Source organism: Mytilus galloprovincialis, chromosome 8, assembly GCF_965363235.1.
Source record: "Mytilus galloprovincialis chromosome 8, xbMytGall1.hap1.1, whole genome shotgun sequence".
NCBI lineage: Eukaryota > Metazoa > Mollusca > Bivalvia > Mytilida > Mytilidae > Mytilus > Mytilus galloprovincialis.
Window position 1 is genome coordinate 12,450,233 of NC_134845.1, and position 13,837 is coordinate 12,464,069.

A 13,837-nucleotide genomic window follows, 5' to 3' on the forward strand; every position below is an offset into this window, starting at 1 on the left:
GAAATAAATAAAATTCAATAGAGTATATAAATTTAGGATATTACTGAACTTAGGTTCATTAATCTGGGCTATAAAGTTAATGAAAATATCCAACCTTCAACTGGTAACACATGCTTAATGCTGTCATTGCAATAATTTCAGTAAACACTTGACTTTATCATGGAGAATTTATATAAACCTATAAACACATTGTATCTGTCTGCTTTATTCTTTAATCAGTTCTGAAAGGTTGTTCAAATACATGCATTCTCATGAAAAGATTCACTTTTAATAGGAAACAGTATATATAGCAACAAAACTATAAATAAAAGTCATAAATGATGTGAAAATACTGAAAATTAACCTACTATTATATACGTTGAAAAAATATCCTATTTACCATGTGATATAAAATCATTGATCATAAAAACATGAAATCATCACATTATTAATGTTTTACTTCCTAATTGAACAATGAAGTCCAACGTCCATACTTAACATACTTATAAACTTCATAATATTTTAACATAATTAATTGTACAAACCATGCAGTGTAACAGTACAAGTATCTAGGTCTATTCATATATTACTGAAATGGTTAACATAATTTCATGATAATAATGGAAATTTATTCAACCAAGGCCAAATAGAAAATAAAATATATTCTTATCCATACATACATCATGTACATGTATTACCATACATACAAACATTCCATAATAATTCCATACATACATCATGTACATCTTACTGCATGTACTGTGGATTCATTTAAATATTCGTTGGATACCAATTTTCATTGATTTTAATACAGACGTTTCCAAAACCATGAAATTAAATATCCACAAATATGCAAGTTTTCTATAAACCACAAAAATATCTTTTTTTTTCAAATCCTGATGCACTTAAAGTTTTGAAATCCATATTATTCTTTTTTTTATCATGTTTTATACCTCTTATAATCATGTGATGATGGTTATCATGGTTATGGACTATCTGTGTCATCAAAACTACCTCGACCAAAAACTTTAACCTTAAGTGGGAGGAACTAATGGACGGACGAACTGATGGACGAATGGACGCACAGACCAGAAAACATAATGCCCATAAATGGGGCATAAAAATTATAAATCCTTGATTTAAACTAATATTTTGATTGGTCAATCACTCCCAAACGTTGTTTTTTTTCAATTTACACTTAATTATATATATAACATAAAATTCGTAAGGGTTCCACAGAACCCAGAGTCTCGCCTACGTTTGCTGTTAATCGCAGACTCAAAAAAATGAGGAAAAACATCAATAAAAATTTCCCTCTCGATACTGCATGTACTGTCTTTTGATTGAAAGAAGCTTCCAAGTTTGGTAAAAAATCCAGGATAGTTTATGAATCTAATAAACAATGATAAATGTTTTATAAACTTTAACTGCAGACTGTATGTAATGTTAATTTATAAGTAAAATACGGAAAAAGTTAATTTTTTTTTACAAAATTTACTTCTGAATAATATCTTATGATCAGAAACAAACTTTTGTCTAAGTTTGGTAGAAATCCAGGATAGTTTAAGAACATTATAAAAATTTTAAAAACTTAAACCACAGAGTGATTGTTTTGTTTCTGGCAAAAAAACTAAGTCCATTTATAAGTAAAATACGGAAAAGTGGAAATTTATTTTTACAAAATTTTCTTCTTGATACTATCTTATGATCATAAACAAGCTTCTGTCCAAGTTTGGTACAAATCAAGGATAGTTTATGAAAGTTATTAAAATTTTAAAAACTTTAACCACAGAGTGAATGTAATGTTTCCACGCAGAAAAACTAAGTCCATTATAAGTAAAATACGGAAAAAATGGAATTTTATTTTTACAAAATTTACTTCTGGATACTTTTTTATGATCATAAACAAGCTTCTGTCAAAGTTTGGTAGAAATTCAGTATAGTTTAAGAAAGTTATTAAAATTTCAAAAACTTTAACCACAGAGTGAATATTTGTGGACGCCGCCGACTACGGAATGTAGGATCGCTTAGTCTCGCTTTTTCGACTAAAGTCGAAGGCTCGACAAAAATGTATGCATGCTGCTGAGTCTAATTCTTTGTAGGATGTTTGTTTGTATCTTATATTTAACATTATACAAATTTTGCCAGTTATTGAAAATAAAACCTGTCTGATATATACCTAAAATGCTAAACTTATTTAATATTCATAAAATTAAACTAAACTTGTATTGTTATCTATGTAATATTCTTATTGCCACATATATGCTTAATTTGTCATATAGCTATATACATGTATATAGTATCAATTCCTCTATCATATGCTTGTCCTCATCTCATGGGTTTTCCTAGGCCTGCTATTAACATGGTTAAGACTGGACATGCTGGATATGATGTTTAGAAAAGATTCTAAAATATAGCTTCTCAATCACAAGGAAAAGGCACTCTTTCTTATATTACATTTTTGTACTTTACTTTGATAAAAAAACAAATGACCTTATGGAATAATTTTGTTGATTCTTTATATAGAAATGTGTTATACTTTTAAAATATACTTGGCCACTAAATGGTAAAAGGAACCAAAACCACATGACATCAGCTTTATAAGGAAAGGGGGGGGGCCTCCCTGGATCCACCTTTATGCACATATGAAACTATAAAAACACAAAGGGGCATAAGTTAAAGTATGCTTGAGAACAGGGTTTAAGTAAAATCTTACTTAGCAATGCTTATAGTCCAAATAATTATGTCGTCCTAAAGGTTATTATACTTTTTTGCTCTGATGCCTTACATCATCTGTATGGCATCAAAGCATAATGTGTAATAGTCATTCAAGACGTCTTAATTATTTGGACTAGATACTACTATACAAATCCTTGAATAGACATTTTAAAAATCATTTGGACTACGGAGCATCATGAGCATATTATATATATATATATTTTGTGGCTGTTGCACGTATGTTTCACTTCGACTATGGTTGCCATTTGTATCTTCGTTCCATGTGATGGTAAAGACCCCTGACGGGACCATTCCTCTTTCTTTCAAGAGAGAAAGAAGGCCTTTAGCATTGATCCCCCTTTTTCTTAATAACATATATATATATAATAAATTATAGATACTTCTCAAATTGAGCTATAATATGCTTATCCACAGTTTTGAATTTCAACAAAAATTGAAATAGACTTTGATGTTAATGTTGTACTTTTAACCCATTTTCTACCTAACCTTTGATTACTATTTTCATTCTCATCTTTTCGTCTACAAATCCAAAATAAGAATGGGTTATTGCCCCTGAATTTCCAGTCACAAAAGTAATGCAACACGTGAACCATAGAAAACTGCCAGTTGAGACCAAAAATGTTAAAAAAAGAGAAGGTCCGGTAAGACCCCTTTTTGTCCCCAAAATATAACAGTTTTACAAAATTGTCAAAATGTAAACTTTTAGTTATTTATTGGACAGTTGAATGCTTCTGCTACATAAATATGGGCTGTTTTTGACAATACAATGCACATATATCGGGTTGTAGCACCATTAAGGTGGTACCTAGCACTACAGGGAGATAACTCTGTAATATCAGCTAAACGTTTTTATTACGTTGCCTTGTAAAGGCAATATAAAGCTTCTCAATGATCAAAATTAGTGTTTGTCAAACTGCTATATAACCAGTGTAATTTTTCTGATAAAACGCTTGGTTCAAATTTTTTGAATTTTTTATATTTTTGTTAAAGGGTCAAAGTTAATACTTTATCAAAATTTTATGAAAATTAAACGAGCCAAATTAATTTTAGTGAAAGTGTTGGGTACCACCTTAAGTCATGCAAAATTACTGAAATCTTCAAAATTCTAGCATTTTAGGTAAATTTTAGACGGTTTCCGTGTAAAACGAAAGTGGTCGCATTCGTGTTCATCCTTAATATTGAAACGTAAGTTGTATTTTATGATAATGCATAACATATATAAAGGTTGTGGATGAACACGGATGCGGCCACTTTCATTTTTGACAAAAACCATCTGTAAAGTGACATTTTTCAACATATTTGGTAGATTTTTCATATTTGAGCTTGAATCGGATCGTTTTTAATGACTAAATCAGTTAAAATTTTTCACATTAACTAATTGAATCAAGTGAAATAGACACTTAAGTGTCTAAAAAGTGGTAAAAATCTTTCGTCAGATGAAACTGAAATTTGAGGCCAAAATGAGTCCTTACCGGACCTACTCCTTTGTATATGGTACTAAAAAAATGGCAAAATCTTTACATAATAAACACAATACTTGCAGAGTCAAATCTGTAAAAAGATAAGATTATAGGTTTTTGTAAGCTTACTAAAGCTAACATTATGAGAAATGTGCTTCAGTGCTGACAGAGTGGGTCAGACAACAGCTTTTGTTTTTCCATTTGTTAAGAGGCTTTCTGTTTTGAAGTGTACTTGGAGTACGGGATTTTTGTTATGTTTCTTTATACATTAATTCCAAATGTCAAATAAACTAAATGATCGATGCCGGCCAAAAGTTTTGAATGTCATGAGTTTGTCCGAGTAGAAGAGAAAAAGCAGGACAACAAGAAATACTTGCACATGAGAAAGATATATATCATACAGCTTTCATTATGTATTACAAAATATATATACCCTCTAGTATATACCCCATACCACGTTCTGAACATGCATGACATATTTGCAACATAGACCTTAGGGAAACAAAAATGAATCAACTTAATCATTTCAAGCTGAGGGATACTAGAGAAAGGCTAGTGTTATTTTTTTGGATTCTAAAGAGACACGAGTAGAAAATCCATAAATACAACGCACACAATGTACTTTTGTGGCATATTTTTTGTTGAAAAGTTTCAGAAATTTCCCTGGAAAGCTTTATAATATCAGAGACATATATTCACATATATGTTTCTGATAATATTCAAACAAAAATACCAAAAAGACGAAAATATTTAGAAATAGGTCTATAAATATTTTAAAAAAAAAAATCAAAGAATTCAAATATTATACTTGTGTATAAACTACTTGTACACTCCGAAAAACAGTTAAATGAAGACAACCGGACTCACTAGTATACCGGTATTCAAAAGTCATAAATCGATTGAGAGAAAACAAAATCGGTTAATCCGGGTTACAAACTAAAACTGAGGGACACACATTTACTATAAGAGGAAAATAAAAGAAACATCAAGAACACTGAAGCGCCGCAACAAAAGCAAACGCCACCATATATTAAAGACTGTAAAACACAGATAGCCTTGCATGATAAGGCTATTAAATACAACATAGGTGTCTTGTTTGTGGAATGTTGATGTATAAAATATGATGCGTGTTCATGTTAATTTAAAAGAAATATACAATGTTTGTCAGGAAGCAGTGAATTTTGTAAATATAACACAGTTGAAGTCGTACGTTTACGACTAATGTCAAGTTTGTTCAACATTTCAATTTTGATTTTTGAAACATTGTCTGTTTTGTTTTTAACATATGTTTTTCTTTAAATTTCTTTAATATTCAATTATGTTTGTTTTTCATCCTTCAACATTCGATTTTAACATTAAATTTTTCAAAATTGTTTTTAATTAATTTTTTTCAACATTCAATTCTATCGTTCCAATTTCAGCATACGAATGATTACATTCAACATTCAAGTTTCAGCTTTCAATTTCAACATTCCATTTCAAAAAGAGAGGCGAAAGATACGAGAGGGTCATTCAAACTCATAAGTTGAAAATAAAATGACAGCGCCATGGTTAAAAAAAAGATTAAAAGACAAACAATGGTACACAAAACACAACATAGTAAACTAATTAAAAGACTGAGCAACACGAACCCCACCAAAAACAGGGAGCGATCTCAGGTGTTTCAGAAGGGTAAGCAGACCATGATTCACGAGTGTCGCCCTTCGTGGGAAAACATGATAAACAGTGTCATTAAAGGGAAATATTTTAGATATGTACTACCTTGATATCTAGAATGACGATACTTATCACATCCGTACTTGCACTTTGAACAACAAATAATTTAATTAAGTAAAAAAAAACTTCTTTTCTCCTAACAACAAATTGATATATTTAAATTAACCTGGTTTTTTTTTATTTAATAACATTAAGTTCCAGGTAAAAGTTGTCTTGTTGACACTTTTCTTACATCTTTTATATTACTACCTGTAACGTCTATTTGTATTCAAATTGTGTCATAGATCTAACTTATTCGTTTTGTGTATGTTTACTTGTTTTTGTTTAAATGTCTTTTTGATCGAGTTAAGTTATTTCAATTGATATTTCATAGTGTGTCTTTTTATGTTGAAATTTTAGACAACTGTCTCAGGTTAGGGTGAAGGTTAATTGGCGCCTGATAAAACGTTTATACCCGCTGCATTTTTACGCACTTGTACTTAGTTAGGAACCTGTTGTTCAGCGATTGTCGTTTGTTAGTGTGGTTCAGAGATGTGGTTCATTCGTTTCTCAAATTTGTATAGATGCTACCGTTGGTTTTCCTGTTTGAATTGTTTTATTCTTGTCATTTGTGGGCCTAGCTGTGAGCCAATGCTCCAAGTTGAAGGTTGTACAATAATTGTCAACTTGTTATTCATTATGACTTGGATGGAGAGTTGTCTCATTTGCACTCATACTACTTCTTCCGATTTATTTATTACTCCTACATGAAGTCACCTGTCAGTGTTCACTGAGTGTTCAACCTATTTGCCCCCTATTCGACCTTCTACATCTATAGTAGTTAACTGTTATAACTGTTAGACTACCCTTGAGAGCTTGTTTTTCTATGTTTGTACACATCTGACTAAAAAAAAAAGCAATTTATCTTATCATATGTCATCAACTACAATCTGTTGCACTGAATAAAATTTCTACCTTTTTGAACTATTTCAAAATGTTTATAATTTGTGTGAGAATACTGACGTATAGATTTTGAATTTGGATGAAAAACTTAAAGCTCCAAAGAGCACGCGACGATCTTTTGCATCTGCAACAGTGGCAAATCATCCGGCAGATAAAGGGGAACAACTCTATTGAGAGGAAACTGACAATTTTAGACATGTTGACATATTTAGAAATGTAAAAAACCTGTTGATAATGGTTTTTTTCAGGTTTCTATGTAATTTAACTATTATAGTTTTCAAACTGGTAGGCAAAAAAACCCCTCAAATATTGACTAAGGACAAAAACCCAATTGAATGAAGATTCTACAAGTATTATTTGTCTGCTTATAGTTTGTGCTAGTTAAAGTTTCAATATCAGTTTTCGAATTAGCAGGCACATATCATGATTTGTGGGCAAATACTTTAGTAAAACTTACTACTCCCGGGATATCGTATAATTCAAAGCAACGAAAACTAGCCACAGTAAGTGATATGATTGGAAATGCCAATGTCTTCTGTGCAAAATGACAGTTTACCGTTATCATAATCTGATAAAAGGCCTAGTTACTAAATGCTGTGTATATAATAACTCAGTTTTCATACATGTACATGTAGTTCAGAGCAAATTTTAGAATGTGTTCTTATAATAGATTTAAAGGTTCAGTAAGTTCAGTGTTTAGAATTGGCCAAATGTGGTTTAAAAAAAATGAAAATACAATTTCGTTTTTAAAAGCAAAACAATATGATTTTGCTATAATCCAACAACTACCTTTTGTAACTACCAAGGTGATGCCAGGATTAAGTTAAATTGAATTGAGAGGGGTATACTAATTACGTAAGATGCTGATGAATATTGTTATCAAAACAATATAAAGCCTTTGTTTGAGAATATGAAATGGCCGATATAAAAAGGTCATGCGAATGATTTTATTTTGTGACATGAATGGAATTAGCACTATAAACTACATGTTAGTTCCAGTGTCATTTTCCAAATAGTGCGTAAATTTATTGTGTCTAATTTTACAACTTTCTCCGACCAGGCATTTCCTCATATACAATTTTCATTGCTGTGTAACGGACAAAATTCAAAAAAGTTTCCGGTTGGTAAAAATGGAAAAATGAATTTAAATGGAATGATGAATTTAAATGGAATGATGAATTAAACGAACAATGGAGATATCGATTAGGTATTGATATGGACAGGACAAATTTGTTTCGTGAACGGATTGACTTTAAAGGACAGCAAATATTCGACAATACGTTGACCGAATTCATCAAGAAGTTCACCATTTCTTAAAGGGGACACATCATTATAAATCTTGCAAACCTTTGTTTAACGCCCAGTGTATAGACCTTTATCTCTGCTATTTAGACTATTTGAACCTTTTTGATAGATCAAAATCGCAATAAAATAAAATAAAGATAGACATGATGAAACTTATAAACCCAAAATTACTTTATAAGAAATTTAAAAGGAAAGCGTCTTCTCAATATTCTGTATCATTTATAGTCATTGTGCTCCTCAGACGCTCTATGTGACGACAGCTTATTGAATAGCACTAGTGATCAATGAGTTTATGAAAACACTTAAAGAACATTTTAAAAGCTTCTCATGACTTAAAACTTAAATTGATATAATGCATGGTTACCCTAAGCTGATGGAATCCTAGACTAAAGTTTATATGCCGGTATTTTTGTTCATCTTTAATAGAATCATAGTCCGGTTTTTCTCCTACTGATTGGACTAAAACAGACCTTGTACTACAGGGGGATTATGTCTGTCATTGATTTCGGTAATTTATTTTCGTCTGTTCTAAATAACCGTTTAATAAACTGGTCGGAAACGTTTTAAATTGTGACCTATGCAAGATCGGCCTTCGTTCCGGTTTGGAAACAGAAGCTACTATTTTTACTCTAACAGCATTAGTTATGAAAACTTTATCAGCCCAAAATCGGTTTTATTGTATTTTGTCAACTACATGAAAGCATTTGACACTGTTCAAAGATACATGTACATGTTATTTTACAAACAAATTAAAGCAATGTAATCTAATGGCAGTACTTACATTGTATATAAGTGTTGGTGTGTTTAATTCTAATTATCTTACTGATGAAGTAGGCTTAATTCAAGGTGAAGTATTATCACCTATTTTTTTGGCAATGAAATGGCTTTTATACATAGTGACTCTATATCTTATGAAGTAAAAGGAGCTAAATTTATTTTTAAAATGAATGCTGAGGATATGGTTATATTTTTTCGGAAAATGTATCTGGTTTATAAACTTACTTTATATGATTTTAATCCAAATGCACAAATTATTTGGCACAACTTTTCGGAATTTTTGATACTCAATGATCTTCAACTTTGTACTTGTTTTGTCACTGACGAGTCTTATGTAGACGAAACGCGCGTCTGGCGTACTAAATTATAATCCTGGTACCTTTGATAACTATTTACACCATTGGGTCGATGCCGCTGTTGGTGGACGTTTCGTCCCCCAGGGTATCACAAGCCCAGTAGTCAACACTCCGGTGTTGACATGAATATCAATAATGTGGTCATTTTCATAAATTTCCTGTTTACAAAACTTTGAATTTTTCGAAAAACTTAGGATTTTCTTATCCCAGGCAGATACCCGTAGCCGTATTTGGCACAACTTTTCGGAATTTTGGATCCTCAATGCTCTTTTAACTTTGTACTTGTTTGGCTTTATAAATATTTTGATATGAGCGTCACTGACGAGTCTTATGTAGACGAAACGCGCGTCTGGCGTACTAAATTATAATCCTGGTACCTTTGATAACTATTTACACCAAGAAAGCTGTTTTTGCCTTCAGGAGAAATATTTTATCTTACTATACCAAATTTAAGAGAGGATACATTTGGGCTGTTGTTAATAATATGATGAAATTAAAAAGCTTTCCTAGTAATGTCATGGTGTACTATGAGTTAGGCATTTTGTACATTAGAAAATGTAGAATTTTTTAATACTGGTTTCAGCTGCTATATATTCCACAAACTGTTTTAAAAAAAAATGTAGCTGTTCTGTATAAGATGATTTACAAATATGTCTTCATAATAAAACTTATTTGTTGTACTTAATCAAATTGATCTGCTTAGTATATGTGTATGTGATATTTGGTGTCATCAAGGTTAATTTTTATTAAGTAAGCTCTATTGTACAAAAGCTCATATGAGGTAGATGTAAGCAATTATAGGCAACTGTATAGACTGTATGAAAAAAATCCATACAGTATGGTCGGCAATGAAAGGCCCTTAAATGGAAATATAGAACAATCCCATTGAGAAAACTAATTGCCTAATTTATAACAAAACCATTTACAATTAAAGAACCTTAGTGAGCACGCTCACATACCCCATGTCCCCACATTGTCATTGGAGAAATTAAATAAGTATAAGAAAAAAAATTGTATAAGAAAAAATATTGAATAATAATTTCCTGTCAATATACATAGTATGTCCTTATTATCTACAAAATTTCATGAAATTCTGTTGTGTGTTTTCAGAGGAGTTGAGATCATGACAAACTGTTGCAGAAGTACATTGAAGCAAATAAGTTCAAAGGGGCATAACTCCTAGAAAAAAAATTGAACCGTAATTTCCTGTCGATATGCACATCTACATAGTATGTCCTTATTATCTGAAAAGGTTTCGTGAAATTCTGTTGTGTGGTTTGAGAGGAGTTGCGATGACAAACTGTTGCAGTAGTACATTAAAGTAAAAAAGTTCAAAGGGGCGTAACTCCTAGAAAAAAAATTGAATCACAATTTTCCGTCGATATGCACAACTACATAGTATGTCCTTATTATCTGAAAAGGTTTCGTGAAATTCTGTTGTGTGGTTTGAGAGGAGTTGCAATGACAAACTGTTGCAGTAGTACATTAAAGTAAATAAGTTCAAAGGGGCGTAACTCCTAGAAAAAAAATTGAATCGCAATTTCCCGTCGATATGCACAACTACATAGTATGCCCTTATTATCTGAAAAGGTTTCGTGAAATTCTGTTGTGTGGTTTGAGAGGAGTTGCGATGACAAACTGTTGCAGTAGTACATTAAAGTAAATAAGTTCAAAGGGGCGTAACTCCTAGAAAAAAAATTGAATCGCAATTTCCAGTCGATATGCACAACTACATAGTACGTCCTTATTATCTGAAAAGGTTTCGTGAAATTCTGTTGTGTGGTTTGAGAGGAGTTGCGATGACAAACTGTTGCAGTAGTACATTAAAGTAAATAAGTTCAAAGGGGCGTAACTCCTAGAAAAAAATTGAATCGCAATTTCCCGTCGATATGCACAACTACATAGTATGTCCTTATTATCTGAAAAGGTTTCGTGAAATTCTGTTGTGTGGTTTGAGAGGAGTTGCGATGACAAGAAACAGGACTGACGGACGGACGGACGGACAGACGGACTGACGGACGGACGGGTCAAAAACATTATACCCTCCGCAACTTCGTTGCATGGGGTATAAAAACAAGTATGAACCAACCACAGCCACACAACTACATCAGATGGATACAAATAGAAATACATCAAACAAAAACACAGTGTACATCGACGGGTACTTTTACATCCCAGAAATAAAAAGAAACTTAGTACAGATCTGAGAGTATTCACAGTTACTGACATATATTTCAAAGCCATTAACAAAAGAGGGTCAAAAGACACCAGAGGGACATTCAAACTATTATAGAAAAATGTACAGAAATAAACTAAATATAAAAACAAGAGTGCACATGCTGAAATGACTCGCTTTCTTCACTTATCATTGATATTATGTTGATAGTTCTAAATATAAAGCTTTATTACACTGTCTTATAAACTTAACATTAACCTGGAAAACTAAACACTTACCAAAGAACAATGAAAATGAGGTAAGGGGAGATGAACCATGCCAGACAGACATGTACAGCTAACAATTCTTCCATACAACAAATAAAGTTGACCTATTGGTTAAAGACAAAAACACAAAAAGTTAACACTGAGCAATGAACCGTGAGAAACAGGTCAAGGTCAAATAAAACATACACCACTGACATATAGATCATAAAATATTTCCATACACCAAATGTATTTCACATATTGCATATAGTATTAGAAAAAAATAACCAAAACTGACAAACTTAACTTTGACCACTGAACCATGTAAATGAGGTGAAGGTCAGATGACACCTGCCAGATAGACATGAACACCTTACAATCATTCCATATACCAAATATAGTAGACCTATTGCATACAGCATAAGAAAAACAGACAATAACACCAAAACTTAACATTGATCAACGAACCATGAAAAAGAGGTCAAGGTCAAATAAAACCTGCACGACTGACATTTAGATCATTAAATATTTCCATACACCAAATATAGTTCACCTATTGCATATAGAACAAGAAAAAAATAACCAAAACTGACAAACTTAACTTTGACCACTGAACCATGTAATTGAGGTAAAGGTCAGATGACACCTGCCTGAGTTTGACATGTATGCATGTACACCTAACAGTCCTTCCATACACCGAATATACTAGACATATTGCTTATAGTATCCGAGATATGGACTTGACCACCAAAACTTAACCCTGTTCACTGATCCATGAAATGAGGTCGAGGTCAAGTGAAGACTGTTTGATGGGTATGAGGACCTTGCAAGGTATCACATATCAAATACAGTTATCCTATTTCTTATAATAAGAGAGAATTTAACATTACAAAAATATCAACTTTTTTCAAGAAGTCACTGAACCATGAAAATAACAAGTCGTCAGTGTAAAACATCAGTGAAACCTGGAACTTCAAAGTGGACATTTTATTGTAATCCTTTCATACTAGGCCTATTAGTATTCAAAAGATACAATGTGTTAGAATTATTTATTTTGATACAAGTTATTCGTAAAATTGTTAAAATACCACATCACAGTATTTTTACATCATTTCATTTAGATTTGTAAAATATTTGTGACAGATAAACAGACAACTTGTACAGTACTTTTTATGACTTCAATTGATGTTAAAACTTTAAATGTCAATAAAAGTATAATTATACAATATAAACTGTTTAAAACTTATACTTTTTAGTGTTCAAGTGATCGAGTATCGAACAACTATAATTTGCATCACTAACAAATAAATAGTCATACTCTTTTTAACACTAGTACTACATCAATGATAAGTTATATTATAAAAGTCACTGATAATACATGTACCATAAATTAAACATTACTAATACATGTAATAGTTTCAAGTAAATTGCTAAAAAGTTCATGAATGTCTATAAATATAACATTTCTAAACTCCACTTCTTTATGATGATAAAGCTGGATGTCTGTTCTCTATAGTATCAAATAACATTGGAAACTTTAATCAGGTTTACACAGTATAGTATATGTTGAATCTGGTTTTATTTGATTGTTCACCATCTTTATCTTCTTTTAGATGACCTGCATGTCAATTGTTTGCTATATAGATATTACTAGTAATTGCTGTAGTGCTTCACTCTACAATAAAAGATAGATTCTGTATAAGAGATGCAGCTTCAACAAAATGATGGCAATGGGATTAAAATCAAAACTTTAACTTCTTCAGAATCAGGTATAATTTCCTGTAGCAAAGAAACATACACAGTATACGAATAACTCGAAAGTCACTATCAAGTAATCAATTAAAGGAGGGGCGAAAGACACCAGAGGTGACAGTCAAACTCATGGCTAAAAATAAAACAGTCAAACAGACCAATAATAGTAAAGAAGACACAACATAGAAAACTAAAGACTAAGCAACACGAACCCCATCAAAATCAGATCCTGCTCCAAATGTTTCTTAATATCCAACCTGACATCAATACTAAAGCAATATACATAACCTTTGAACCAGAAAATTCTTGTAAACACGGGCAGGTAGAGGAATTAATATATACCTCCAAAAACTTTCTTTTGGGGTTCTAATAACTCCAACAAAGGAGACC

At 31.6% G+C, this 13,837-nt stretch overlaps 1 protein-coding gene across 1 annotated transcript in view; it reads right to left on the bottom strand.

Moving 5' to 3' along the window:
• Positions 1–12,997: 12,997 nt before the first annotated feature.
• The window catches only part of LOC143085110 (U3 small nucleolar RNA-associated protein 18 homolog), a 65,405-nt gene continuing 64,565 nt past the window's right edge, over positions 12,998–13,837 (bottom strand). The window contains exon 12 of the mRNA XM_076261299.1: positions 12,998–13,370. Coding sequence (XP_076117414.1) covers positions 13,346–13,370 — 25 coding nt within the window. The 3' untranslated portion in view covers positions 12,998–13,345. The remainder of the gene's footprint in view (positions 13,371–13,837) is intronic.